We start from the raw sequence: 27,340 nt of genomic DNA, 5'->3' as shown, positions 1-27,340 counted from the left end.
TGAGACTTATAGTGCTTAGGAAAGCACCTTTGTCGAAAGTTGTTGCTTATTTATAAATCCAGAACTCTGTTTGTACTTCTTTCCCTTAAACAGATACTTTTAAGGTCTTGAAATGGGGTTCTGTGTCAGGATTCACTGGGGAATTGCATCCTGACTGTTAACAGGATCAGAAGCCAAAGTTAGAAAGGAACCAACCATCAGCTAGGTGGAGGCCAAAGGCAAGCCGCCAAGACTGGCAAAGGTTAGGTTACAGAGACAGCAGCCAACAAGCAGATGTGCCAGAGCAAGCAGAGTAGTAAAAAGAAGGCAGGTGGTCAAGTTGCAAAGGCAGAATATAGGAAAGGGTGCTGAGCAGGCGCTTAGTCTGGCACATTGATCTCACTAGGAACCAAGATGCTAAAAGATCAAGCTGAGGTTTTATACATTGGTTGCCTGGGTCTCCTGATAAGGTGCTGAGTCAACTGCTAGGGCTTGTAATGCTATCCAGGTGTCACCTTTAAACAACACAGGTCAGCCTGCACTCTTTTCAGAAGACATACTGTCTTGGTGAGACAGACAACAAGACACTGGAGCCTCACTGCTGGGTCACCTGGCTTGAGAGACTCGGCATCCTTACACTGTGTGAAATAAGAAGACTAACTGTTGTCCCCTGAGGCTTAGCATCAGTGAGTGTTCACACATAAGAGAGAGTGTGTGTAAACTTTGGTAACACACATAACTTCCACAAGCAGTTGAAACATATTACCGTAAATGAAAAAGAAATTAGTTCTGATTTTCCTTCCTGACACACAGTCTCTTATTATTTTTGTTGTTGTGCATTTGAGCTTCATGCCAAATATATCCCTTTATCATCATCCAAGTTTCATTATTAGTTCAGTTTTATAGCTGTTTTTCATCCTCATCCTGAAGCTCCCAATTCACTGTGCATCTTTATTTCATCAATCTTTCCACAAAGATTCCCATTTTATTTCCCAATAGCATATTGACAAAGCCTTATTTTATTATTCTGAGATATCTACCCGAGTACTTCTCACCCATTGTATCGTCTACAACTGTAAACTTTTTGTATTTTCCCCCAATCTAAAATGAGGGCAATAGGTCCCAGATTTTGTTTATCTCAGCCAAAACAAGAAGCTCTACTCTTTGTCTTCAGTGTTCTTTATTCTAAGCTGGAGAGCATTAGTGATATTTAAATCAACTTTGCTTCTTCATAAACACACAGCAGCTATTTAATTAATCCTGGATAATAAGTGCAGATTTATACAATCTCCCATGGGGCTGATCAAGTAACCACTGTTTGATTTATCAAGAGCTAGTACTTCAAACACTGTTTACAAACGAAACTCGGAACAAGAGAACAACTCAATTAAATTCTTGTGTTGTACATGTTACACACATACATATTGTAACCAATGACTCTTCCTTTCTTTCTGGGAAACCTGTAAAGAGAATGAGAGGTGGCTGGTGTATACAAACCGTTTTTGTCTGCCATTTCTTTGTTCCAAATAGACCTTCCTAAGCTGCCCTTCGAAATTAGTTGCATCAATGCAACTAATGGTTTTCCTTAAATTAGGTAGAGAATCTATTACTGGCCATCCATATGTATCTTGCTGAGTTTGTACTATGTTGCCATGTGTTCTCTTTTTCCAGGACACATCCTCTTTTTCAGGGGTAAAATTTGAGACAAATTGCATTTATTTGCTTTGAATGGCCATCACAGTGTCCTCTTTTTTTGCTCTTCAAAATATGGCAGTCCTAGTACTTCCTGTTGTCTGTTCTGTTAAAGATGCCACCTGTAGAGTGTTTGAAATTTTTGCTTTCCATGATAAATAAAGATTCAGTCAAATAGATCTTCTGACTGCTATGTGGCACCAATTAAAGAATAGTAATAGTGGTGATTTTAGAAAGTATAATGACAAATACTGAAAGTTTTTGATGCAGTTTTAATGGTCTCCCTAGTAAGTGATGCTATATGTCAAATGAAATGTAAAAAGTGTACTTGCATACTGTGTGGAATGTTCTTCAGAAATAGTTAGAGTTTGGATTTGATATCCCGCTTTATCACTACCCAAAGGAGTCTCAAAGTGGCCAACAATCTCCTTTACCTTCCTCCCCCACAACAAACACTCTGTGAGGTGAGTGGGGCTGAGAGACTTCAGAGAAGTGTGACTAGCCCAAGGTCACCCAGCAGCTGCATGTGGAGGAATGGAGACACGAACCCGGTTCCCCAGATTACGAGTCCACCACTCTTAACCACTACACCACACTGGCTCTCTCATTAATAGTTGTATTAATGGACATAACTTATCTGAGATTCCATTTGTGGGGGTTTTTAAGGCATTCTCAAATTAAAGGCTCACTGTTAGGGAATCTTGTTTCAAATATTTCTAATATGGGACTGTGTCTTACATTAATAACAAAAATATGATGTTACTGATAACAAACATTAATCATACAATTCAGTTAATAATAAAACAAGCATTTTAAACAATACAATAAATTCAGTATTGATCCCACCCCTCCCAGAAAGCAAACAAACCCAGGCATCCTCCTTTCTCTTTCATTCTCTTCTCATTCTCCTGCTTGCAGTTCTATGCAAAGCCCAGTCTCAGTTCTATCCATTCAGTTTACCTGTGTCCACTAAATATACAAGAATACTTAAGAGAGTTCCAATCCAGCTCTTAAGGCAAAAGAATATATTTTTTAAAGTTTGCGCAGATATGTCAGACTCCTCTCTGTGTTCATCATCCTGTCTTTGTAGTTAAGATTTTTCTTCTAGTTACTAAATAACAAAATTAATTATGTTGCTATTAAATCTGGCTTACTAACTGGGATTTATTCTTGTATAACTCTGCACAGGAATCTCAGCCTCTAGCTGTGATCCTTTTCAAGCTCCTTACTTCATGTTTATCTAATATTAATCGCATAGACTTGACTGAAGCAACTCTCATGATGCTGTTAGCCTCTCTGATTAAAAACAACATTGGATCTGGAATTCTTCAACATTTATTGTGGGATAAGCTGTTCATCAGTTTTGTTAAAATACATCATCTACTGGTGATTCTTACAATTCAAGGGCAAAGGACCCTCCTTTTGCCGTGTGCACTTAATCCTTCCACAATGTGTGTATACAATCAGTCAGATAGTCAGGACTCTCAAAGCTGGCCATTTGTTAAGTCTCTGTTAAACAAAGACAAGGGTACATGAAACAATAATTCAAAACACCCATTCCCACTTTGGTTAGTGTGTTTAGTCCAATGGCAGCATGTTTATTTTTGCAAGTAATGTTCCTGCCCAGTAGTGTACTGCCAGAAAAGGATGCATAACATAGTTTTGCTAGCTTTCCTATGTTATGTCTGGAAATATCTGGATAGACAGACACATGGCTCACATCCTCTTTCTACTACTGTTAGTTATAGTGTCTTTTGATGGCATAGGATGACACAGAACCAGTAGTGCTGATTGCCGTCACTACATGCAGCAGGAATCTGTGGCCCTCCAGAAGTTGCTGCACCACAATTCCCATCACCCCTGACCAAGCTGGCTGCTGCTGCTGGATATTGAAATCCAACAGCTGGAGGACAGCCGGTCTCCCATGCCTGTGCTACAGGGGCTGCATCAAAATCTATGGCATTGCAAAGAGGGAGAAATATAATATGCAATGTGCCATAGCATCAGGTAATTGGGCAGATGCTTAATATGACCCAAGAATATGAAATTGGGCAGGGGAGAACAAAAAACAAGGGAGGGGGACAGGTTCACATATAATACTAAGTCAAACCATGCCTTGGCACAAGTGCACAAGTGTGAGGCTTCTCTGAGAGGAGATCACAGCTGCTGTGCTCCTCTCACAGTCCTGCAGTTGCTGCACTGCTGTGATTTTAGCCATGTCATCCAAAAGCCAATCTCGTGGTTTGTCTTGCTTGAGACAAACCACAAGTTGCAAACCCAAGAACAAAGCTTCAGAAGGCACTGATCTGCTTACATGAACACCTCCACAGTGTGATAAAATGTATTTATGAAGGCAAGAATTAGGTTTCAGATAGGAGAGAGAACTGTATTGGAGTGCAGTTATGATGCCAAATCAGGTGAAGATAGTAGGAATAATTCACAGTAGGAGGTCAGATTTGGATTTGAGTAAGCCATGGTTTTGTAGGCTACTTCCATTCTTATCTCATTGTATAGGGGCTAGTGTTCAGTGAGTTCAAGCAATACTTGCTAAGATGGTTGAATCTTTCTTCTTTCTTCCTTGCTTCTATCCCCTCTACTTGTTTACTTCTCTTGATTCTATTGGCTTACTTAATCTGGTATCACAGTTGGACATGCTTTACTCTTGCAAGAGAGTCAAAAGCTTGTACTGATAGAAATCCCAGATATCACAGTTTCCATTCCTGTCATTGGCTGTGCTGCTCTGACATAGATGGTCTTACACACCAGGGGCTAAACAGTAGGCTGTATAGGGATGATGGATGATCCATTTGATACTGAAGTGTATTTATGCCATGGTATGAAAGCATATCATCAGAAACAGGCAACACTCCCCCCCCCCCATTACTGAGTAGGTAAGGAAGTTTTAATGACACTCACTTCAAACAGAAAGACATTTTGGGGAGCCCAGGTACTACTTCCCAAAATGGTGCTGTGTGTTTTGTCTGGCATGTGCTTTACTCCTTCCAGTAAGAGATCAGAAGAGCATCCTTGGAATTCAACTCCTGATGTGTGAGATCATTTTCACAGTAAAGTGATACTTGAAGTATTGTGTGTCACAGTATTTCTGCAGTGTAAACAACTTTGCTAGTGTATTTAACACATGGCTGAAAAGTGCACATAGAAGAGTTGTATGTAACACTTGGACAAGTAAAGTTTGCATATATATGATTTGTGATTGGTATAGCAAATTTCAAGAGAAATTGTATTTCCTTCTGCTCCTAAATGGCCATGACTTCACTGGGTGCTTTCAAAATATTATTTAAAAAGTGACTCAGCTAGAGCAAAGCCAATAAAGTCTGAGTTACAGGTAAAGCTCAGTAAGACCTGCTGCTAGTAATTCTAGGATTCCTTTTCTTCAAATATGTATATTAATGGTGTGATATACATCTCAGCGGGTGGCGCTGTGGGTAAAACCTCAGTGCCTAGGACTTGCTGATCGTATGGTCGGCGGTTTGAATCCCCGCGGCGGGGTGAGCTCCCGTCGTTCGGTCCCAGCTCCTGCCCACCTAGCAGTTTGAAAGCACCTCTAAGTGCAAGTAGATAAATAGGTACCGCTTTATAGGGGTTTCCGTGTGTGGCACTGGTGCTGGCTCACCAGTGCAGCTTCGTCACGCTGCCCATGTGACCCGGAAGTGTCTTCGGACGGCGCCGGCTCCCGGCCTCTTGAGTGAGATGAGCGCACAACCCTAGAGTCGGTCACGACTGGCCCGTATGGGCAGGGGTACCTTTACCTTTTTATACATCTCATAGTGGTGCCTTCCTCTTTTGTTGTGTTTTTTGGTTGTACTCCAATGATAAAATCAATCAAACACATAGTAAATATTACATTTGGACTGTCTATAAGTCTTCTTTTAATACCTACTTGCATTTATTGTGATTGCTGGCTGGTTTGGCAGTAATATCCTTACTCATTGTATTCTAGCCTTCATTCTTATTTTTTCAGGCTCTTTCTTTCTTTCTCTGTTAGAACTAAATAGTTGTATGTTTGGCCATTCCCACCAACCCATAAAAAACTGCAGTGCCTAGAATTCTTTGAAGGAGAAAAAGTGCTTCAGGTGTGCTTTAGAAGTATAGCATGCACATTCTCTACTTGGGTAGAGAACCATGCATGAAATAGCTCAGGATTTGCTGCTTGTAAAATAAAACTGTGCAGAATATTATTTGCTGATTCCAACATCCATATCTTGTCTTCTCTTCTCCCTTTTTCCGCAGGGGATGAGCGTTCCCATGATTCCCCAGCCCCAGCAGAAGCCCAGGCACAAGCTGGGATGGAAGCTGGTGGAAGAGGGAGCCGATGTTGCTGGACATGCTCTGTGACCCAGCTTAAGAAAATTTTCTGGGGTGTATTGGTGGTGCTTGGCGTCTGCTCCTCCTGGTCAGGTTCAACCCAGCTAGCAAAACTGACCTTTAAGAAATTTGATGCGCCCTTCACTTTGACATGGTTTGCAACAAACTGGAACTTTTTATTCTTTCCTTTGTATTACATTGGACATGTTTGTAAGTCAGCTGAAAAACAGTCTCCACAACAAAAATACAGGTAAGGCAGATTCATGGCTTTACTTGTGCTGCCTTATGTTATCTGCATTGGTATTGTATTACATTCTCCTTCATATTTACAAGATATGATTAGGAATTGTTTGATAAACAAGAAGAAGGAATGGAGGGGTATGAGTCAAAGGAGACAGAAATAAAAAGGGAAATAGCAAAGGTTTGGCAGTGGGGAAACAGTCCATGTAAATGAGATGTCTTTAAGTGTGACAGTATTACTGCTGCTTCAAAACATCATGCTACAAACACAGATAACACCAATGTATCCTTCCCTTGATATTTCTAGTGGTCTTCAAGAAGTGCAGCCTGCATTTAGACAGAATTTTATTCCATTCCCCCCCCCCCTGACATTTCCTTACCTGATTAGATTTGTGTTTTATGTGATATTTCACACAATGTAAAAGCTTCATCTGAAAAAGTTGTGGAATCTAGTGGGAGTTTAGCGCACATTTTAATTGCTTCCAGGAAAATATTATTTGCAACCCTGTTATTCCCCACCCCCACCCCCTCAAAAAAAATTGCTTGTTGACATTTGATGCAGTTTGCCAGGATGCCGTTCTTTCCAGACATTTTCTTGGGGGAGCAGAAGTGCACATGTACATAAAGGGGGAGCAATGGTGCCATGTCCAATGATGTCTGCTGTTATGCCACACCACATCCCCTGGTGGGTATGAAAATTAGTGTGACATGGTAGTATATCTATCAGAAAGCCACAGTTCCATAGTGCAACCAGAAATAAAGTGTAAAGGGAATAAATAAAGTGTAAAGTGTTATAAACCAGAACAGAAAACTAAAGCAATAATTTACATATCTGAATGTGATGTAGTAGTAATTATTTTCTTACACAGCTGAGAGGATTCCCATTTTATAAAGCATAGAATCTGCTGAGACTTTTTTCATATTTTATCCTTTTCCTATTTGATCTATACATTTTTATAAGATTTGAGTTTCTACAATATATTTTGTAGTCCAGATTTCTCTCTCTCTATTTGATCATGGAGACATTACTTGTGGACCTGCCAGCAAGGTCCATCAGGTGGATTGATACAAGATACAGGACCTTCTCAGTAGTGGCCCCATAACCATGAAACACTCTCCTGTGGGAAGTGCACCAAGCTCCCCCACTGATTTAAAATGGACTCTAAAACATTGAAACATTTCCATCAAAATTGATGAATGACTATTATAGATAGATAAAAGAGTATTTACTCTACTCGACTATTTTGAGGACAGGTTGTAACAATGTATAAAAGCCATAGAAATTGGTAATTGAACAGGTGTAGGGAGAAGGGATGAATGTATTTTGAAATGATAGTTGGAAAAGTTATTTTATTGGGAACAGCAAAGGAAGGAGGAAAATAGAGGGGACATCAGGGGGGAGTCAGCTTTTTAAATTTGGATTGAATTTGTATTGACTTGGTGACAATTTGTTAAAAATTATGGAAAATCAATTTTTAAAAATTGGTTTTAAAAAAGGACTAAAGACCTGGCTGGTTACATCCACTTTTAATTAATTTGAGGTTAACCTCAGGTTTATGTTGTAATTTCAACCACAGCTGCTGTTTTACTGCTTTACTTCTGGCCCTGGATTGAATTGTTTTGAGACTGCAAATTTATCCTTTTTTATTGGTTTTATTATTCTTATTGTGTGAAGTCTTCTTGGGAAGGTTGTGTAGCCCTGAACTGCAGTATATAAATAAGGTGCTCTGCAAAGATTAGAAAGATTTCAATAGGTGAGAGATCCCTGTTTCCTTGATCTACCCGAACACATGCATAACAGTGCTAGGAAGCAGCCAGAAGAACTAACCTAATTTAGGACAAATTCTGTATATACTTTCTTACTGATTGTTAGTCAGATACATTACATCCATTATGTCCATATTACTAATATGTTGTCTAACAAAAATCAAATGCTACTTGGCTGCTGATTTTTCTCACCAGGACAGTCTTTGTTTTTGCATTTTATCCAGAGAGTAGTACCTTTTCTTCTATTGCCTCATCTAAAAATATTGCACTGCTTAGAGAAAAGTAAAACAAAAGTACATTGTAGTAGAACTGAGCAAGATGTATACCAAGCTCTTCTTAGAACATTGACTCAGAAGTCTCACATTTCCTCAAGCTTAGTTTGCGGTTGTGAAGAAAACCAAGATTATGTTTACAGTCAGGTTCTTAGAAATCCAAACGCCAATAAATTGACCACATGATTGTCTATGAAAGGTAGACAACGTGTGGAGAAACAGCTGGTAGAGTTTTGAAGATGGCATTCCAGTCTTGATTGTGGAACAATGCTAGAGAACAAAATGCCTGTGTCTAAAATCAGCTGAATAGCTCAGCTGGTTAGAGCGTCCTGCTGATAACGCCAAGGTTGCAGGTTAGATCCCTGACAGCTGCATATTCCTGCATTGCAAGGGGGTGGACTAGATGATCCTCAGTGTCCCTTCTAACTACGATTCTCTTCTATTCTAAAATGTCTCTATTCTATTTACTTTCTAGCATTTATATCCAGCTTTTCACCTATCATGGAACCCATTGCAATATAAATTTGGTTCCCAGGCACTGACTAGACCCAAACATCTTTAGCTGCAGCAAGATTGGCAGCCTCATGTTCCTTCAGAATGTACCCTGGGAGTCAACAGACCTGGCACAATGGTCTAGCTTCCCCATTGCATAGCAACCTACTTAGCACATTTCAAGCATTATCCGTGTCCGTAAGACAGAACTCACTTCTTATAAATCTTACCTACCAAGAGTAGACTGGAAATTTCTCTTGGTCTCACCTTTTACTTGGTCTCACCTTCCTAATTACTGAAGCATGCCAATGGCCCAACTCCCCAAGGTGCTTATTTTTTGTGTGTTGGACATGTCATATCCAAAGTGTCAAACTTTGCCCCTAAAAGTGTGCCGCAGCCCACATGCTAAAGCTTGGTTGACAAATCCACCTGCTCCATTGAAGTCCCTCCTCTGATTGCACTGGGTTAAATAAAATGGGCATTATTTCCTATAAAAATTTATCATCTATTGAATATCATGGGCAATTCTTACTCCTACATGCATGAGATTCTTCGTTATGTTTACCTCCAGTAGGCCATTTAGAGAGTAGATTGTTTTGATTCTTGTTTTTATATATGTATCTGAAATATTGCAGGCTAGTCTTCTTGCCTTCAAGCCAGGCAAGCACCTCCAAACTATTTAAAAATATTACTAAGAGTGTTTCTCAGTAAGTTGCATACATGTTATTTATTTAGCCCATCCCCATCTGGTGCCCTCCAGACATGGTGCCATGCTGACATGGACAGTTGAGCAGTTATAGGCCAAAACATCTGGAAAGGACTAGGTTGGATAGATTGGTTTAGCCTTTAGAGCTGAAAACTTAATTATTTTTGCAGTCATGGGGCACTACACTAATCTGGGAAATCCCTGATTTAAATCTCACTTCAGCCGTAAAGCTTTACATTATCTCCAGAATGCCTAAGTATGCCAAATTCATAAACAGATTTACAGGCAAAATCAAATCATAACACAACTGTGACAGTGATCCTCAGTTCTTGCCAAAAACCTCCTACAGGAAACAGGCTGAGAATTAACTACACATAATTACATTCTTCACCATTTCTTCCTGCTTTTCAAGAAATCTCAAAGTCATCTACTAGTTCTAGTCGACTATGATTAGATTATGGGATCTGTTGAGGTCATAGCTGGGAAGGGATAGCTTTGTAGCAGTTTTATTGATTTATATGTCCAAGTACGTGAGTCAGTACATTATTATGCCAGAACCTGGTTTTCAACTGACAGTATACTATACTGGATTGATATTTCTGATTCTGCCAGGTTGAAATAGATGATAGCATAACTAAATGAATTAATAAGGCAAAAAATACATTAATTTCTGATACATTTTTAACAGCTTAAGCAAGGGTTGTCCCAAAGTTTTCTGTTACATAATGGTCATTTGCTTTGTTTGTTTTTGGTCATCTGTTTTGTACTCTGAACTCTGTTTTGAGAACAGCCATGCTGTCTTAGGGCTGTTTAAAATGTTATTGAAGAGTTACTTGATGCTTAGAATAAATGGCCTATGTTGTTGTTGTTTAGTCGTTTAGTCGTGTCCGACTCTTCGTGACCCCATGGACCAGAGCACGCCAGGCACTCCTGTCTATGGCCTATGAGGTTTACCAAAATGATTCACTCATATAATATTTTATAGTATTGTTGGTTTTATAGAGGCCTTGGCTTTATGGATATGTTCAAGGTTATCAATTACTTTATTGACTACTTGAATTTTGACTTGCATGAGTATTGAATTTTTACAGGTGATAGAGTGACTATATAATTGTCTAAACTTAGAAATGTCAGAGGTTCTCTGTCCTGCTCCTCACTTAACTTAGTTCTCATTGAACTTCTCTTTGTAATGGTTCTAAGTGTTAGGCGTCAACACAAGAATACCAGGCACTTTGGAGCTGATTATTCAATTATTAAGTTGTCAAGTGCTTAGACTCTTATCAGCAATTGTACAATTGTGGCTTCCAGACATCCTATTGTAAAGTTCTGTTTCCAGTTCTTGCAGGTTTTACCTTCCATTTTGTTGTTTATATTCTAGTATTAGGATGTTAAAGCTTTGTCATTTTTATTTCTCTAGTTTTGGTCTTCAGTGGTATTCCAGTTCAGCCTTCTCTAACCAGGTCCAGCCCCCTGCAATGTACGAATCTCAACTAAATCATACATGAAAGAGGGTCATCTAACTTCTGCTTAAAAACCTCCAAGGATGGAGAGTACACTACCTCTTGTGGGAGTCTGTTCCATTGTGAAACAGTTCTTATTGTCAGAAAGTTTTTCCTGATTTTTAGTTGGAACCAGTGGTTTTTCCCCAAGGGGTACTCAAGGGTATGCAGTACCAGCACCTCTTTTTGTTGTTGTTGTTAAAACATGTGGCACTTACTGTAACAACTTCGTGGTGAGTACCAGCACCTATTTTTCTAGGAAAAAAAGCACTGGTTGGAACCTCCTTTCTTGTAACTTGCATCTAGTCTGGTCATTGTGTGTGCACACATGTATACATGAGGGAGAAAGACTGCCTAAAATAAAACCTAAAAATAATTGGATTTTTATAAGGAACTTTATTGGAAGCTTTAAACCTGCAGCAAGTTCAAAAGTCAAGTCCTGTTCTTGGGGTTTCATGTCTCTCTGCCTGAGAGGCCCACCTTACTTAATGCCTAAATTGTAACTGGAGCAAAATAAAGCTCTAATCTATAGATTAGACTGGTATGTTTTCATGCAAGCTTATTATCATAGTATAATCATAGCATTTTTAAGTTTTCATTTAATTCACTTAATTCTGATTTAAAGGCACTGTTAGGCTATTTTGGTAACATGTTATTAGTTTAGTAAAATAAAGTTGATGGCTCTGTTTTTCAGCCTAAACATCTTAAGGAAGACAGACAGTTCCAGTGGCTGCTGCAAGTCCTAAAAGCCCTTGTGACAGATAGATAGATCTAAATTCTGCTTGTGATCAGCTAAATAATTTCTATTCCTCCTTCCTCTGAAGATGGAAGGATTTAATTTCAACCACAACTGCACAGCATATTTAAATCGATGTAGTTCCACAGCATCAATGAAAGTAAAATGTGTTTTCCCATTGAAGTTGCAAACGTCTCATGTTAACGTACAAAACATCTCTGGTAGTTGAAATACAACAGAAATACAAACTGCTTATGAAACTGTTTACTGTTTTGATAACCAGCAGTCCCCCAAGTGTTGTTGGACTGCCTGACCACTTTGTGGGGGCTGACAGGAGCAGTAATCCAACAATAGGATTCATAGGTTAGCCACCCTTTGCCACTCTAAGGCATACAGCAGGTGATCCTGACAGAAATTGGACAAAAGGACAGCCAGTCAGTGTGGTCTGGTGGTCAGCAGAGACAGCAGACAAACCTAGGAAGAGTCTGAAGAAGAGCCAAAATCTCTTAAAAATGGAATTTGTGAGAGTAATAATAATAATAATAATAATAATAATAATAATAATAGACTCTACATTTAAAGAGAGCAATTCTTGAACAATATTTGGGTGGCTGAGGATGCAAAAAGGGCCTATACATATACAGACTATAGGATCCATCCACATGAAAGTTTCACATAGCTTACAAACACAGTTTGTATGTGTTTAAGTTTTTCCTCACACCTTTACCCAAGTGTGGGTAGAAAGCAGAAGCCAGGGCAGAGTACACAGGGTACATTCCCCTCACCTTCATAGTTCTGTTTAACATAATGTGTGAAAAGGGCCTCAGCAATTATTAGAGAAGCACAGCGGGTATATCAGTAATATAGATAAGCAGAGTTGCAGAAAAGATTCAGGTCCCAGTGTATATAGTCTGAAGACTCATGTGACCACCATGTCAGTGAAGCTGAGCATGTTTGAGTCTAGTCTGTGCTTGAATGGGAGACCACCTGGGAATCCCATGTTATGCCTTGGTTTCCATGGTGGAAGAAAGGCGAAACAGAAATGTAAGAAAATAAATAAATTTCATTAGCATGATTGTGGGGGGAAGTGGTGGTTTTAAACAATGACAGAGGTTTTACTTGATACTAGAGGTCACTGAGTGGTTGAAATGGCAGTTTAAAACAAACTTTGAATATATTGTAAAGAGAGCAGGGAAAATATTTTTGTGTTACCTTCTGTGTTGTACTCATCTCTGCTATATCTCCTTGTTAAAACTGTTTTTAAAAGAAAGAAAAATCCTCAGTGTTGCTCCATCCCTGCTTTATTAAAACATCTTCTGCTGTTCTGCGCCATTTTCCTCTCAGTGCTTCCCCGCTCCTGATTTACTCAACTTTCTGCCATTGTTTTAAATCGCTGCTTTCCACCCTCTCATCCTTTCCTTGGGGCTGATGGAAACAAAATGTCTAAGTTGTGCTCAGGCAATAAAGCAAAAATAGTGGGTGAGGTAATTAGACAGCACCCAGCAAAACATCTTACACACACACACACACACACACACACACACACACACACACACACAAATCCATCCACGCAATGTGTTTCAGTGTTGCCATATTTGGATAACATACCATTTTGTGTTTGTTTCCCCCCTCCTTTATCACGTTACCCATGAATCAGAAAAATCCAAATTGAATTGGGGACAGGGCAAGAGTGCAGGCTGCCCCTTGAATGAGTCCAATGTTGTGTGGACAGTACTAAAACATGCAGACATGGGATGCATCAAATCCGCTTTAAACTGTTGTGTGTCGTGCCTCTCAGTTCCATGTTTTTCAAACTTTCAAATAATCATGAAGCTATACCCATAGCAAGGCTCTCTTCCCTGCAGCACTGTTACCATTCCCTCATCAATTACTTAGGTGCGGGACAGGATATCGGCATGCTAAAGGGAAGAGCTAGATTTTTTTAATCTTCTGGGAAGATCTTTAATGAACTCCCCTAAAGGAATGGAACTCTTTAGAAAGATATACGGTAGTTGGTTAGGCATTTACTTGAATGCTCTGCTGTTTTAATGTCTGGAATTGTTACTGCATCTTAGTACTCTGGTGCTGGCACCTTGCCTACACTGCAGCAAATTCCTCATACTTCTCAGCAAGGAAGATTTCGCTTTTCTCTTTTTCATTTGGATCACTTTAGCAACTTTTATGTTGATCCCTTGAGGGACACAATGGCACTGCTGAAGACAGGGCATTTCTTTTGCTTTTGGGATAAGAACCATGCATACCACCTTGAGCAACTTGGAGGAAAGGTGGGGGGGAAAACTAATATTTAAGAAATTCTGACTCCCACAAAGTGCCACTGGCAGACTGCATTCCATCGCTCCCCCCACCCACCACACAAATGCTTTGCACTTGGATAAATACAGTGAAAAGCCCTCATTACTGAGTATTGAGTGATGGTGCATTTGACTCCCTTATGCAATTCTGTAAGCATTTGCATTTACATTATAGTGTTTGATCCACCTTCCTGTTCATTTCCCCCCAGCTAAATGTGAGTATTACTGCACCAAATATGCTTTGTTAGCAGAAATAAGTGGGCCTCATCCCTTTGATGACCTTGCTATACCGTCAAGAACTTCATCACAAACAGAATCTGACATGTGCTCTGTAATATTGGAACCTTGAGACCTTTTGTTCATGCAATAATTTAAGCAGTGTTATTCTTTCTGTTCTGCTGTGTTATAAAATTAATTTTCCTGCCATTCTTTTGAACCTACGTTGCAATGAAGTGATATTGTGTAATTTGCATTTCAAGAAGGCTCGTTGGTTCCTTAGCACACAGATCAAATTTGACTACATTCACATAAAGATGTCTAATACAATTTACTGCATGCAAAGGGGAAAAGGGAAGTTAAGAGCCGTGTTTCATTTTTGTTACATCTTGGAATTTCCTTGGAAACTTTAACTCCCTTTTTTTTAAAAAAAAAAAAAAGCTTGCTTAATATTCATGGTGAACCAAAAGGGTTTTTAATGTAAGTTAGCTTAGGAGCCATCAGTCCAAGTGTGTCACTGAACCTTCTCTGCATTCTTACAGCCCCATCTGCAAGGTCTCTGAGATACTTTTGTCATAATAAACTACAGAATTATTGTTTGTGTTCATTGTTTGTTAATGATACCTTGTGGGTTGGTTGAAAAATTTCAGAGATTGTTTTGGGACAAATGGACAGCATATGCTTATAAACTACTTTTAAGACCTAACTTTTGTTGCTCTTAGAAAAGCTTTTACTGCCCTTTATTTCCAAACAATGCCCTCACCCCTTTTGGAGGGAAAGTAGAAAGGGATTCCCTATGCACAGTAGGCATGTATCTATAGGTTCTTTAAAGTAGGTTCTTCAAATATTCTTAAATTATTGTGAGCAACTGAGTCAGTCAAGACTCTGACAGCCACATTCTGCACTAGTTAAAGCTTCTAAATTGTTTTCAAGGGCATTACAATAGTTCCTTCAGGCAGTGCTCTAACATCTGCCCAGTCTCACCTGATTCAAGTGACAGGGAGAAATAAGAGTTGGGTGTCATTCACATATTGATGGCACTGTTCCTTCAATTCCCGAATAACCACTCACTGCACAGCTTCACATGGAGGTTAAAAGGCATGGGAAATAAGTTGGAACTTTGCAGGATGCCACAACACAACTCCCTTGGGGCCAAGCAAAAGTCCCCTACACCAGTCACTGGAACTTGCTTCTCAGCTAAGAGTGGAACCATTATATTACTGTGCCTCCCTCTCCTAAGCCACCAGGTCAGCCCAGGAGAATATGTCGCTCCCAGAATAGGGCAGAAAGAACTAAATAAACGCCACACATGTATTAATTTTCCCAAATATGTCTTAATTAATTTCTGGTTGTTCTATAATGGAACTGGCAATAGAGAGAATTTGGAAGGATACAGTATCTCCTTTAATTCCAACTCTTCTCTCATCTCGTAACCTGAATGTTTTGTTTTTCAGTCCCAGTTGAGGCTCTGCAGAAACTTACAAATAAAAATTAAGGTTTTTCAGGTTTGAAAAACAAAAGTTTAACCAAGTCTTTGGTTTGATTCTACAGCTGCTACAGAATATGAAACATAGAGGGTCTGATCAATTTCTTTTCTTGTTTTAGGGAGTGCTGTCAATTTTTTGGAGATAATGGCTTGACACTGAAGGCATTTTTTACCAAGGCAGCACCCTTTGGTGTTCTTTGGACACTCACAAACTACCTGTACTTACATGCAATAAAAAAAATAAACACCACGGACGTCTCCGTGTTGTTCTGCTGCAACAAAGCTTTTGTGTTTTTGCTTTCGTGGATCGTTCTCAGGGACAGATTCATGGGAGTGAGGGTAAGTGATTATTGACCTGTTTTTCCACCACTCAACTTTTCAGGAGTTTCCCTACTGGGAAAACATCACTATAACAGATTGCATTTTACTCTTTAAAGTGGTTCTTCCTCTGTTATTTCCTAAGATTTTGAATGTTCATTCCAAAACAAAGTTACTGGTGAACATAATCATTTTAACCTCCTACTTTAATTTATCACTACCTGATATATGACTATATGATGTTAAATTTATTGCTTTTCTATTCTAGTTGAAAAATATATATTAAAAATAAAGTGAAGCCTCCTACAGCCAAAATTTAGACTTTGTGCTTTGCCGGCCTTACTAATGATTTGCATATTTTAAGAGGATTTCATGCTTAGTCAGTTCTGTTGTAAAGCAGATTTATCTCCTACAAGTATAAATCTCAACCCTTCCTGGACTACTGGCCTTCACTAAAGTGCTTTTCAGATGGTCTTTGAGTATACAAATGTACATGCTCACAGGGGTCCAGGTTAGTGCCTCCAATTCCCATCTAGCTCAACCAGCATGACCAGTAGTCAGGGATGAAGGGCAGTGTGGTCAAGCAATATGTAGGGGGCAAAGGTTTGCCATTTCTGTTTTAAATGAATAAATAATTACCCATGTACACTCATAACATGCATACCCCCTCCCCAAAAAAAGAGTAAGCGGAAATGTGATTATAAATTCGCCTTCTTTCATGGCCATCAATTGATTTTAAAACCTAATGCAAGCATGTTTAAAGCCAGATATTCTCTCTTTCCACATGCAGAGCAACATAGGAAAGAAGCTCAACTGTGTATAGCATTATGAAATCAGTTCAAGAGTTTGAGGCTAAAACTTTCAAACTTTCTTTTTCTAATTTGTAGGTAAGAGAGCTCTAAAAGTATTGCAAGAGGTCCTTAACATAAGTAGCAAAAACAATCATGCAAAATTTATAATACATGGTACATAATGTGTTTGATAGATTTTGCTTTTGAATAAAAAAATTATAAATTGCACTGATAAAGAAACAACATAAAGTACATACATATGGATACAGTATATATATTTGCAATTAAATTAAATTTTGGCCTGTTGGCTATGCTATCTTTTTATGTAGCAGAGTGTTACAACACTGCTGTGGTCAAGTTAACTATTCCTTTTGCACCTGTTGGTGGATGTTATTTTCTTCTGTAATGTTGCCTCTATGCCAGTTACACTATTTCCCATGAAAAACATTCATCATTGTTTTAAAAATATGTTATTGTGAATATACATGCATTGTTGTTTATTTAAAACATATATATTTAGACTTTCTGCCTCGGAAGAGAAGCTCAAGACAGCTTACATCACAATCATAAATTATTTCAAAATATGCACGCTACGACAATCAACACAGAGGAGACAGCAGGTTTTTTAAAAAAACTATAGCAAATCAATAGCAGCAAGGGGGGGGGCAAAAAGGTACAGCTTTTATTGTACTATATAGTACTAATATAGCAGGCTAAATAGGGGTAAATGGGTGTTAAACATGCAGAAGATGAGTGAAAACTCTAGACTCCATAAACCACATCCATGGGCAAAATCTGAATCAAGGTACCGTACGTTGCACATATTTTGAACTTCTGCATTTTTTGCATGACGAGTCCAATCATTATTTCAATACATTCTGCACCTTTCCCATTATTTTGGGCCACCTTCCACCCAAATTAGACAAAATGAATGAACATTTTAATCCAAACATTGAAAACCAGAAAGCTGTCAAAATGGGTTTTAGTGCCTTTAAATACATCTTGACAAATAATTTCAGGAAACCTCAAAGGCTGCTGGGTGAAGTTGTTCCTAAACAGTGGAACCAAATACTCTTTTTGAGCATATGGTCTTGGTGACTATGATGAATCTAGAATTTTAGTTTGCATCTTTTCCCACTTATTTTCTACTAATGATGTGACAGAACCTGAGTTGCCAGAAAATTAGTAGTAAACACAGGCCTCAGATACAGGGGGATGGGGAGTGGAGGACTGCTCTATGCTCAGTTGAGAGTTTAGTCATACATAATCACCCACCCACTTAGGTCAAGCTGCCTCCAAAGCAACTGAATGAAAGCAAAGAAGGCACATTCTTCTTTCTTGAGTGGGAGGATATTTTAGTTGTGATCCACACTTCTTGGAATATGTCTCACAGACATCAATGGGGATCATCGTGCCAAAGGTGATTGATTGAAAGCTGTAATGTTCTTGGTAAAGCTGAATTAACATTACTTCCTTCTCCTGGAACATTGCCAGCTTTCCCTTGAGTAAATGATAAATGGTAAATTAAAGGTAAAGGGACCCTTGACTGTTAAGTCCAGTCGGGATGACTCTGGGGTTGTGGTGCTCATTTCGCTCTATAGGCCGAGGGAGCCGGCGTTTGTCTGCAGACAGCTTCTGGGTCATGTGGCCAGCATGACTAAGCCGCTTCTGGCGAACCAGAGCAGAGCACAGAAACAACATTTACCTTCCCGCCGGAGCGGTACATACTTATCTACTTGCACTTTGACGTGATTTCGAACTGCTAGGTTGGTAGGAGCAGGCACCAAGCAACGGGAGCTTAACAGTAGCATTTCAATATTCTTCCTGTGAAACAATGCCTATATCTCTAATAGTACCTTAGAATCAATCAACTATTGGTCCATCTAGTTCAGTACTATATAATAATAATAATAATAATAATTTATTTATTTATTTATTTATTTATACCCCACCCATCTGGCTGAGGAAGGGGAGTTTTGTAAGCCCATGGTACAGATCCCACTCAATCCTAATTAATCCCCCCCCATTAGGGGCTTGATCAGGCCAATTCACTCCCCCTTTGCTTCCAGACTGAAAGACACTAAGCTATTAGTTCTATTAGAAAAAAATCTTATTGATTTTGAGGCAACTCAGTTAATAACTGACTGTAGCTTACACACAATGAATAGTTTTAAATTTACAGTATTTTCACTTCTTTTCTAAACATGTGAAAGACAATACTCTTCCTATGGCTTTCTTTTAAAGCAGGGATGGCATAAGTAGTTGTGGCCCTCTGACTCCCCAAAATATGTTGCTTAAAAATAACAAGGTGTGTGTGTTTTTTAAAAGTTATTGGCTGTGATGCCATGTAAAAAACCACAAGGACCCTCCAATTTTCCCATTTAATTTTTTTTTTCATTTGATCAATTGATCCTTCTCTCTCTCTCTCTCTCTCTTTCTGACTGCACCCACAAGTACCCCACTGTGATATTTTCATATCAAAAGGCATTTTTTCCCTCACCACACCCACTTTTACACTTTGGCCGCACCAACCTTTACATTTCAACCACAACCACTTTGAGATGTAGCGCCTAGAGGATTGAGCATGGCTCAAAAAGGTTAGTCACCTGTTTTTGGAAAAAAAAGATATTTCTAAGATCAAGTTACTAAATGTGCAGAAATAAAGACATGAATTAAGTTTAAATTAGGCATGTAGTCATAGAAAAAAGTTATGAGAGCAATAATTTATGGGAAGATAGGAATCAAGTAAGTATTAGAAATTCTAGAATGTTAGAGATACTGAAAATATTGAAGAATAGTAAGTATACTGAGAATTCTAAAAATATTAAGGACTGGGTCATAAAGTAGAACGGAAAAGTCAAAAGGTTGTATCCTGTTTTCTATTATTCCAATAATTTATGAATAGATACCATTTTTCAATACATTTATCATTCTGTGTGTTTTGTTTGGCTGTTTTAAATCCTATTTCACATGCCCTTGCTGCAAATGTTTATGTTCCCCTATAGTACACACAAAAGTTTAGAGAAGACTAACCAAACAATTGAGATTTTGATACTTGCAGTAGTACTAATGATTGCAATACCCTGTAATTTCTTTGTCATGGAGCATGGTACTTCCAACTGCAGACTGTGAATCAACATGCTCTAGTGACCGTAAAGTTACCCAAGGAATATTGTACAGGGAGATTGTACTTCGAAGAACAATACTCTTGCTTGCTATGTTGGGATTTCATAGAGCCCCACTGTGACTGTTTTTTCACTTCTTTTGCTTTTTTAATACAAGCAATCACTGTTTAAAAGTTCTAATACTGGTCACAGTCTTACAAAAGATACAAATTAGATGTCTTCTTTGTTAAGGTAGTCCTTTTTCCTGGGCTTGAGAGAACATTAACATGTTGCTTCTATGTATCCAAACAGATTGTGGCTGCTATACTTGCTATTGCAGGGATAGTCATGATGACTTATGCTGATGGATTCCACAGTCATTCAGTTATTGGAATAGCACTTGTTGTGGGATCTGCATCAACATCAGCCCTCTATAAGGTGAGTATGCTTCAGTCTTCTGATGGCGAGAAGGTAATAAATGGGTTATCTTCCCATTTTATATCTCTCTGTGACATGAGGATCTAGTATGTAATTTGGTAAGCTGTGCTTGTTTATGCCTCTTAAGAATCTTACAGTGTTATTTGTTCAGATTTTTGAGAATCTATTCAGTCATGTTTTAGACAGATCAGGGTTGTTTCCCTACTGCGCATAGTGAAAGGCAGACATAAGAATAGTGCATGGAAGAGAAATGTCTGCCACCAGCTGGTGGTTTAAATCCTTTGCTGTCATTTTTTCTGCATTTGATCGAGACGAGCTCTTTCCATTGCCTTCTTTCCATTGCTGTCTTATTTCGGTGAAACAGCTATCAGGCAGGTTGCCTGTGGGTGTTAGGAGAACAGCAGCTGAAATTTAAATATAGAACCTTCTGGTCCATAATTGAGTCAGCATAAGGAGCAGAAAATATGGCTATAGTAGCCAGCTCTGTTTGCAGAAGCACTTCTGCTATTCTGTCTATAACACTCCTTCATGTAAAATCAGAATGCTGTCAGGATAACAAAAAAGAAGAGGGTTGGAAAGAGGGAGGTAAACACCATTAATACTGATTGTATAAAAATAAGTTAGTAGGCACCAGAATAAGCAGGGCTCTTTAGTACGTTAGCTACATGATTGGGGATAAATAGCCATACGAGCTTCTTAGTAGAGGTGGGGGGGGGGGTTGATTTTTGCAGGACTCCAGAACAGAAACTTTATACAGTGTTCCCTTCATGACCTGAAGCAAGTCTTCCAATGTCATGTTAGCATATCACTCCTAAGCAAAGTTGTCAAAATTAATTTTCTGTGTATCTGCTGTTCATCTGAAGGCTTGCACTCATTCTTCTTACAGTGTATAGTGAAGAAATAGCCACAGTGTAATGCCAATTATACCTGGCAGGTTCTGGGGGTGGTGGATATTTATCACAGGCAGCAATCAAAATATGCCATTTAGAGAATAATGGTTTCAGTATCAAGAACAGTGGAAGGTGTCCTAGCATAGCCTTGAGCTATTCAATGCCTTGTGCCACTTTGTATGATACATGTCATGAAGGTAAGAGCAGCAGCAGCAGCAGCAGCACACTGCTAACTCAGTAGTCTTCTGAGTGCCAAGTGCACTGAATCAGCAAATCTGTCACTCACAAGCAATACGGGAATCTATGGCTTATGCATATGCTAGGCCGAACAGCAGATCCACAGATAGCATGAGTGGCACAATCCAAAACAGGGTCTATAGCACAATACCCTCACATTAGTCAGCTTTCTTCCTTGAGGGACCTTTGCTCCAATTTCTGTTTCTACATTCCAGTATTAAATCAGCTGAGGTTGGAGCAATAATATTATTGTGGAAATCATAACAATAATATCTGCTGCTCTTCAAAGCAGTGCAGAATGAATTATGTATATCTCTTTCCACTGGCAACAACACTTTATCTAACCTGCATGTTACCTTTGGGTGAAGCAACTCCCCATTTTTAACGGTGCCCTGTGGTAAAAACACAAAGCTGACAAAGCCTGAAGCTACTAAGGATTGGCATTTGCAACTGAAGGCCTATCATTGGCAATGGGCTTTAGAGTTCCTGAGTAATAAATATGAGGTAAAGGTTCAGTGGAATATAGGCAGTTTGCATTAAACTGCATCAGAATTTAGTGAAATTAGCATCCTAGTTAGAAAGTTGCTACATGTTAGTTACAGTGGTGCAGACACATACACAAAACCATGTAAGATAATTTGCAAGTTCCTTGGAAGAACCTAAAAACAATTTGTATTCGTTACCCCTAAGTCTTAAACTCATCAGGTTGGATGCAGTCTTATGTTAGTTGCATTTAGATCGAATTAAAATCAATTAAACATGACTTACATCCCATAGGTGTTAGTGGGAAATAAGGGCATTTTAATATTGATCCAGTCCATTAGGATTGCCACCAGTTCCCTAACATTCCCTAACATTGCTGCCAATAGCAGGTAATTAAATCCCTGTTCTCAGGCTGGCATAAGATCATATAGATCCTTAATGATCCCAACACCATCCCAAACTGAGCTGTTTTCAGCCCCATCTCCAGTGAAGCACTGATGACATTGTAACCATGGTGGCAGAAAGCTCCAGCATCCATAGCTATTTCTTGCTCGTTCACAGAATACAGAAAGCACTATGCTGCCTTTGCATGATGGCACAACCTGTATATTCTCTATCCACTACAATGTTAGCACAGGGAAAACATTATTTTAATGGGAAATTATATGCTTTGAGTTAAGGTTTTAAAACCAAATATAGATAAAGACACCTGGTTTTCAATCTGTTTATCTTTCTGTGTTACAGGTTTTGTTTAAGCTTCTCCTGGGGAGTGCTAAATTTGGGGAAGCTGCCTTATTTTTGTCAGTGTTAGCGGTCTTCAATGTACTTTTTGTTACCTGTATTCCTATCATCCTTTACTTTACCAAAGTAGAATACTGGAGTTCTTTTGATGACATTCCTTGGGGAAGCATTTGCGGATTTTCAGTCCTATTATTGAGTAAGTGAATGCTGCGTTTCTGATAATCTTCCAATAATAGCAGTGCCTCTGGCGCCCTGCCAGACCGGCATAGCCAACTGGGTTGGATTGAGCCCTGCTGAATCAGGCCAAAGGTCCTTATAGTCTAGCATCCTGTGTCCCATAGTGGCCAACCATGCACCTAAGAGAAGCCCCACAGGAGGCTTGCTGTTGTTCCTCAGCAACTGATATTTTGAGGCATGCTGCTCTGATTCTTGAGGTACCATATAGCTATTGAGAACCTTATCCTCCAGGAATGTGTCTAATCCCTTTTTAAAGACATCTAAGTTTATGGCCATCACAACACCTTGATTCTGTAAATTCTGTAATGTAACAATGTGCTATGTGAAATACTTCCTATTGCCTATCTTGAATCTCCACCTTCAGTCATCTTTTTCAACACCCCAAATCAAATTGCATATCTGCTGGAACTTTTCCTTTTATACAATAAGTTAGACATGAGGAACCTCTTTATAAGGGCAAAATCCAGAGAATTTCAATAGATTTTAATCTTTACACTTTTTACTAGCAAATGTTCACACTGGTTGAAATGAGACTGCTTAAAGTGAACTAATTAAACCTGCATGACTAAAGAGGATTTGTTTTACAACTGCTCTCTCAAAAATGAAATAATTTTGTTTCTTATTTCAGCATTCAATATTTTATTAAATTTTGGGATTGCTATTACATATCCTACCTTGATATCTCTTGGAATTGTACTAAGTGTACCTGTAAATGTCGGTAAGAATGCTTTTTAAGAATTTAAATTATATGCACATGTATGTATAGCATATACTTGGTTTATACCTAAAGAACTACAGAGTTCTTATTCTTCCTATATGCAAGTAATATAATTTTATAGTATTGGTCTTTAGATTAACAAATTAAGAATGTCAAAATTAATTGATTTCAAGCATTTATCTCTAATTTTCTACTGGCACAATAATGAGGTTTTATGCATGTCCCATTTATTTCAGTGCCAGGTGTGAAAGTGATGGTTTGAAAAAGTAAACTGATTCCTAATTATATATTAATCATTAATCATATTCAAGAAAATGCAAAAAGATAGCCATTTCAGTAGACAATATGAGCCTTGAGAGTATGAATGCAAGTTTTGAGTGGGGGAATCTGTAAGGAATAAGCAGTTTAAAATACCCATCCTAAACTACTAGTAGCTGTAAGATCAAACTCAGGGTTCATCCACACTTCAGCTTGTCCCATACCCAGAAAGGAAAACTGATTGATGTTTGCTCTGATTCAACAGTAAACAGCAGGTTTACTGGGGGAAAGCAGTGGGACAAGCAGAAGGTGACTCCTCAGTGAGATAAAAAGCAGTATCTGATAGGTACTTTTGGCTGGATCTTAAAAGGTAAAGGGACCCCTGACCATTAGGTCCAGTCGCGAACGACTCTGGGGTTGCGGTGCTCATCTCACTTTACTGGCCGAGGGAGCTGGTGTTTGTCCGCAGACAGCTTCCGGGTTATGTGGCCAGCATGACAAAGCCACTTTTGGTGAACTAGAGCAGCGCACGGAAACACCATTTACTTTCCTGCAGGAGCGGTACCTATTTATCTACTTGCACTTGACATGCTTTCGAACTGCTAGGTTGGCAGGAGCTTATGACCGTGCTATTTCTGCAATATTCTTTAGCACCTAATGACATTCAAGCTTAATTGATTGAGGTTTCTGGAAGTGTGATCATCTCTATCAGAAAACCCTTCTGTCACCAATTAGGCCCTGTCACAAATTAGCCTCCATAACCCCAGTGTGCTCCAAACAGAGAACAGGAGCACTATACCCATAAAGCAATCCTCTCAAATGTTTTGAAACCACATGCAACAGGAGAAGACCAAACAGGCTTCTAGGCAACTTATTTCTTTAGGATTTATATTTCATCCTGTATCGTGTATGAACTTGATTTGAGGAAAAATTAACTGCCGCTGCTTGCATAATCTAACCCAAATGCAAGAAGCTAATGAATGAGAAATGCTTTATACCAACAAGAGTACCTACAAGAATACATGCCCTTGAGCATGCATGAACTAGTTCTTTGTATCCAGGCCTATACAATATTTAATACCACTGATAATGTCTAGTTTCATCAGTGTTGTTTGGTTGCATGTTTGGGGCCTTAAAGTTGTGAAACTGAATTGAAATGCAGGCTATTTGCTATTAGTTATGTGATATTCTGTTGAGTATGTGGTGCTTTGTACCCTTTAATGATATTAGTTCAATGTTTCATGCAGTTGTTGATCACTACCTGAGTGACATTGAATTCAACAGTGTCCGCGTAATTGCCATTGTCATCATTGGCCTGGGCTTCCTGCTGCTGCTTTTACCAGAGGAATGGGATGAGTGGTTGATAAAGCTCCTCACTCGCCTCAAAGTACGAAAGAAGGAAGAGATACCGGAAGGAAATGGAGACATTGTTTCAGGATTACAAAATAAAAGCAGGAGAACACGCCCATCCATGTCATCATTCTCACATTAATGTTGTTTTTTTATGGAAAGTCTTTAATGTTATATGCTATAATTCACAGATCTTTTCTTGCAAAGCACATATGTTCAATACAGTGTACATAGATGTACAGTTTTGATAATAATAGTCTGAGGCATCACGTTTCAGCATGTCCAAATTGCTTGCACTGTTTCACATCAGATATTTCACTTGAGAGAACTCATTTAAAAAGGCAAAAACAGAATTCTTTTTAAATGAATGTAATGTATAAATGAATTATATTGTGTATATTGTTTTAATGATCAATCATCATGAAAAGCAGGGCATATAATTTGAACATTAAGTACTGAATGACACATCGCACACTGTGATTTACAAATATAATATATATATATATATATAGAAAAACAGATGCTATACTATGTCATAAGCTTATTTTTTAAACAGAGCTGTACTCTATAAATGTTTTCATATAAACCAAAAGAAAATCTTTTAGTGGGGGGGGGGGAGAAAATGGGGAGGGGGGAATTGCTGTGTGAAGATTAGTGCCCTTGGTGCCAGAGCAGAGGCCGGATAAAATGTTAAGTTTTGCACAAAAGCATGAAGGTGAAAGCAGTCAAGAGTATCAGGGCACCATTAGCCAGGAATTTTTCCTGTGAAAGCCGCATTGAAGTGAATAGCAGGTGTGCAAGAACATGGCAGGCTTCTTCCTGCGTGGTGTCTTGCATGACTCCCATCCATCTCAATAGAGTTTGTGCAGGAAAAGTTCTCTGGGGTAGTGCATCCAATCTTTATAACTGTGCATGATGACTGCAATCCATGCTTTTTCTCATGCAAGGGAAAATACAGTGCCTTCTACAGAAATCTAGTCCATTGTCTGTGTAGAATTAGGTCACACTGCAAGTTGCTTCTGCATTGGTCTTTACAACATGAAAAGTTTGTTCTGCAGACACAGTGCTCTTGAAACTCCCAAAGAAATCAATGAGTGCCTGCTTCAAGCCACTGATTAATGGGAGTGCTGAACACTTGGGGGCTTCAAGGTCTCTTGCTAGGTCAGATTTGCTTCCCACTTACATGGGTCTTGAGGTGGGACTCTCCTCCTGATCTGTATTTCTGTGAGTGTGAAAAGAATCAAGCCCTGCATGTAAGAACCTTGCTTAAAAACCAACAATAAAGCTAGCAGCCACTTACAGGGAACACAGTTTATGATGTATACAAAAGGGGACTAAGAGGTGAATCGCCACTTGCTTTTATTACATTGCTTTGAGGGTGGTTTTTTTTAAAGAACACACAAGATATTAACATCAAACCTAACACTTTTTACAAAACTTGTAAGCACCAAGCTGTTTACTTCTACAATTTAGGTTCGCCATTAAATTTCTATCTGTGATAGACTATGTGATATGTACAAAGAAAGAGGCAAAGGTTATAGTTTACTATTTTTGAAGTTTACATTGCTACATACAAATTAAAAATGTTATTTTGAAATGTTGCCATAACCCAATGGTACATGCTGTCTCTGTGGCATTTTTACATGTCAAATGGAGGTGGTGTTCACTTCTCAAATTTTTATTGAATCAATTTCAGATTCAATTATTTGCTTGACAAAACTAATAAAACTACTGAAAGTTCATACCAAGTCAATGGCTTCTGCTTCTGTTTCCCATCTTCTGGTGAGATACCGTGTTATTTTTACTAAGAAATATTTTACTTGTGTGGAAGTGACAAAAGAAAAGAAAGGGATAACAAGCCCAGTGCTGTCACCCTGAAAAATACTTTCTCCAGGTTGTTTCAGCTACACTGATTTTGTTTATATCAAAAAAGACTTAAGTGGGAAGAGCAGTACTTCAAGGGAGCCATGGAGAAGCAGAGCCACAGATCTGCAGGCACAACCATAGCCCTGTCAGCTCTTTCTGTATAAGGCAGAAGATGGAGTGGGCATT

General features: G+C 38.8%; 1 protein-coding gene across 5 annotated transcripts in view; it reads left to right on the top strand.

Moving 5' to 3' along the window:
• SLC35F3 (solute carrier family 35 member F3) overlaps positions 1-27,036 on the top strand; it is a 91,327-nt gene extending 64,291 nt beyond the window's left edge. For all 5 annotated transcript variants that reach the window (XM_028724046.2, XM_028724048.2, XM_028724047.2 and 2 more), the window contains 6 exons: positions 5,923-6,247; positions 15,843-16,062; positions 20,249-20,374; positions 22,729-22,921; positions 23,591-23,680; positions 25,186-27,036. In XM_028724046.2, the coding sequence (XP_028579879.2) occupies positions 5,923-6,247; positions 15,843-16,062; positions 20,249-20,374; positions 22,729-22,921; positions 23,591-23,680; positions 25,186-25,430 (1,199 nt within the window). In that variant the 3' untranslated portion in view covers positions 25,431-27,036. The remainder of the gene's footprint in view (positions 1-5,922; positions 6,248-15,842; positions 16,063-20,248; positions 20,375-22,728; positions 22,922-23,590; positions 23,681-25,185) is intronic.
• The last annotated feature ends 304 nt before the right edge of the window (positions 27,037-27,340 follow it).

Source organism: Podarcis muralis, chromosome 3 (assembly GCF_964188315.1).
Source record: "Podarcis muralis chromosome 3, rPodMur119.hap1.1, whole genome shotgun sequence".
NCBI lineage: Eukaryota > Metazoa > Chordata > Lepidosauria > Squamata > Lacertidae > Podarcis > Podarcis muralis.
This window is presented reverse-complemented; position numbering and strand designations above follow the sequence as displayed.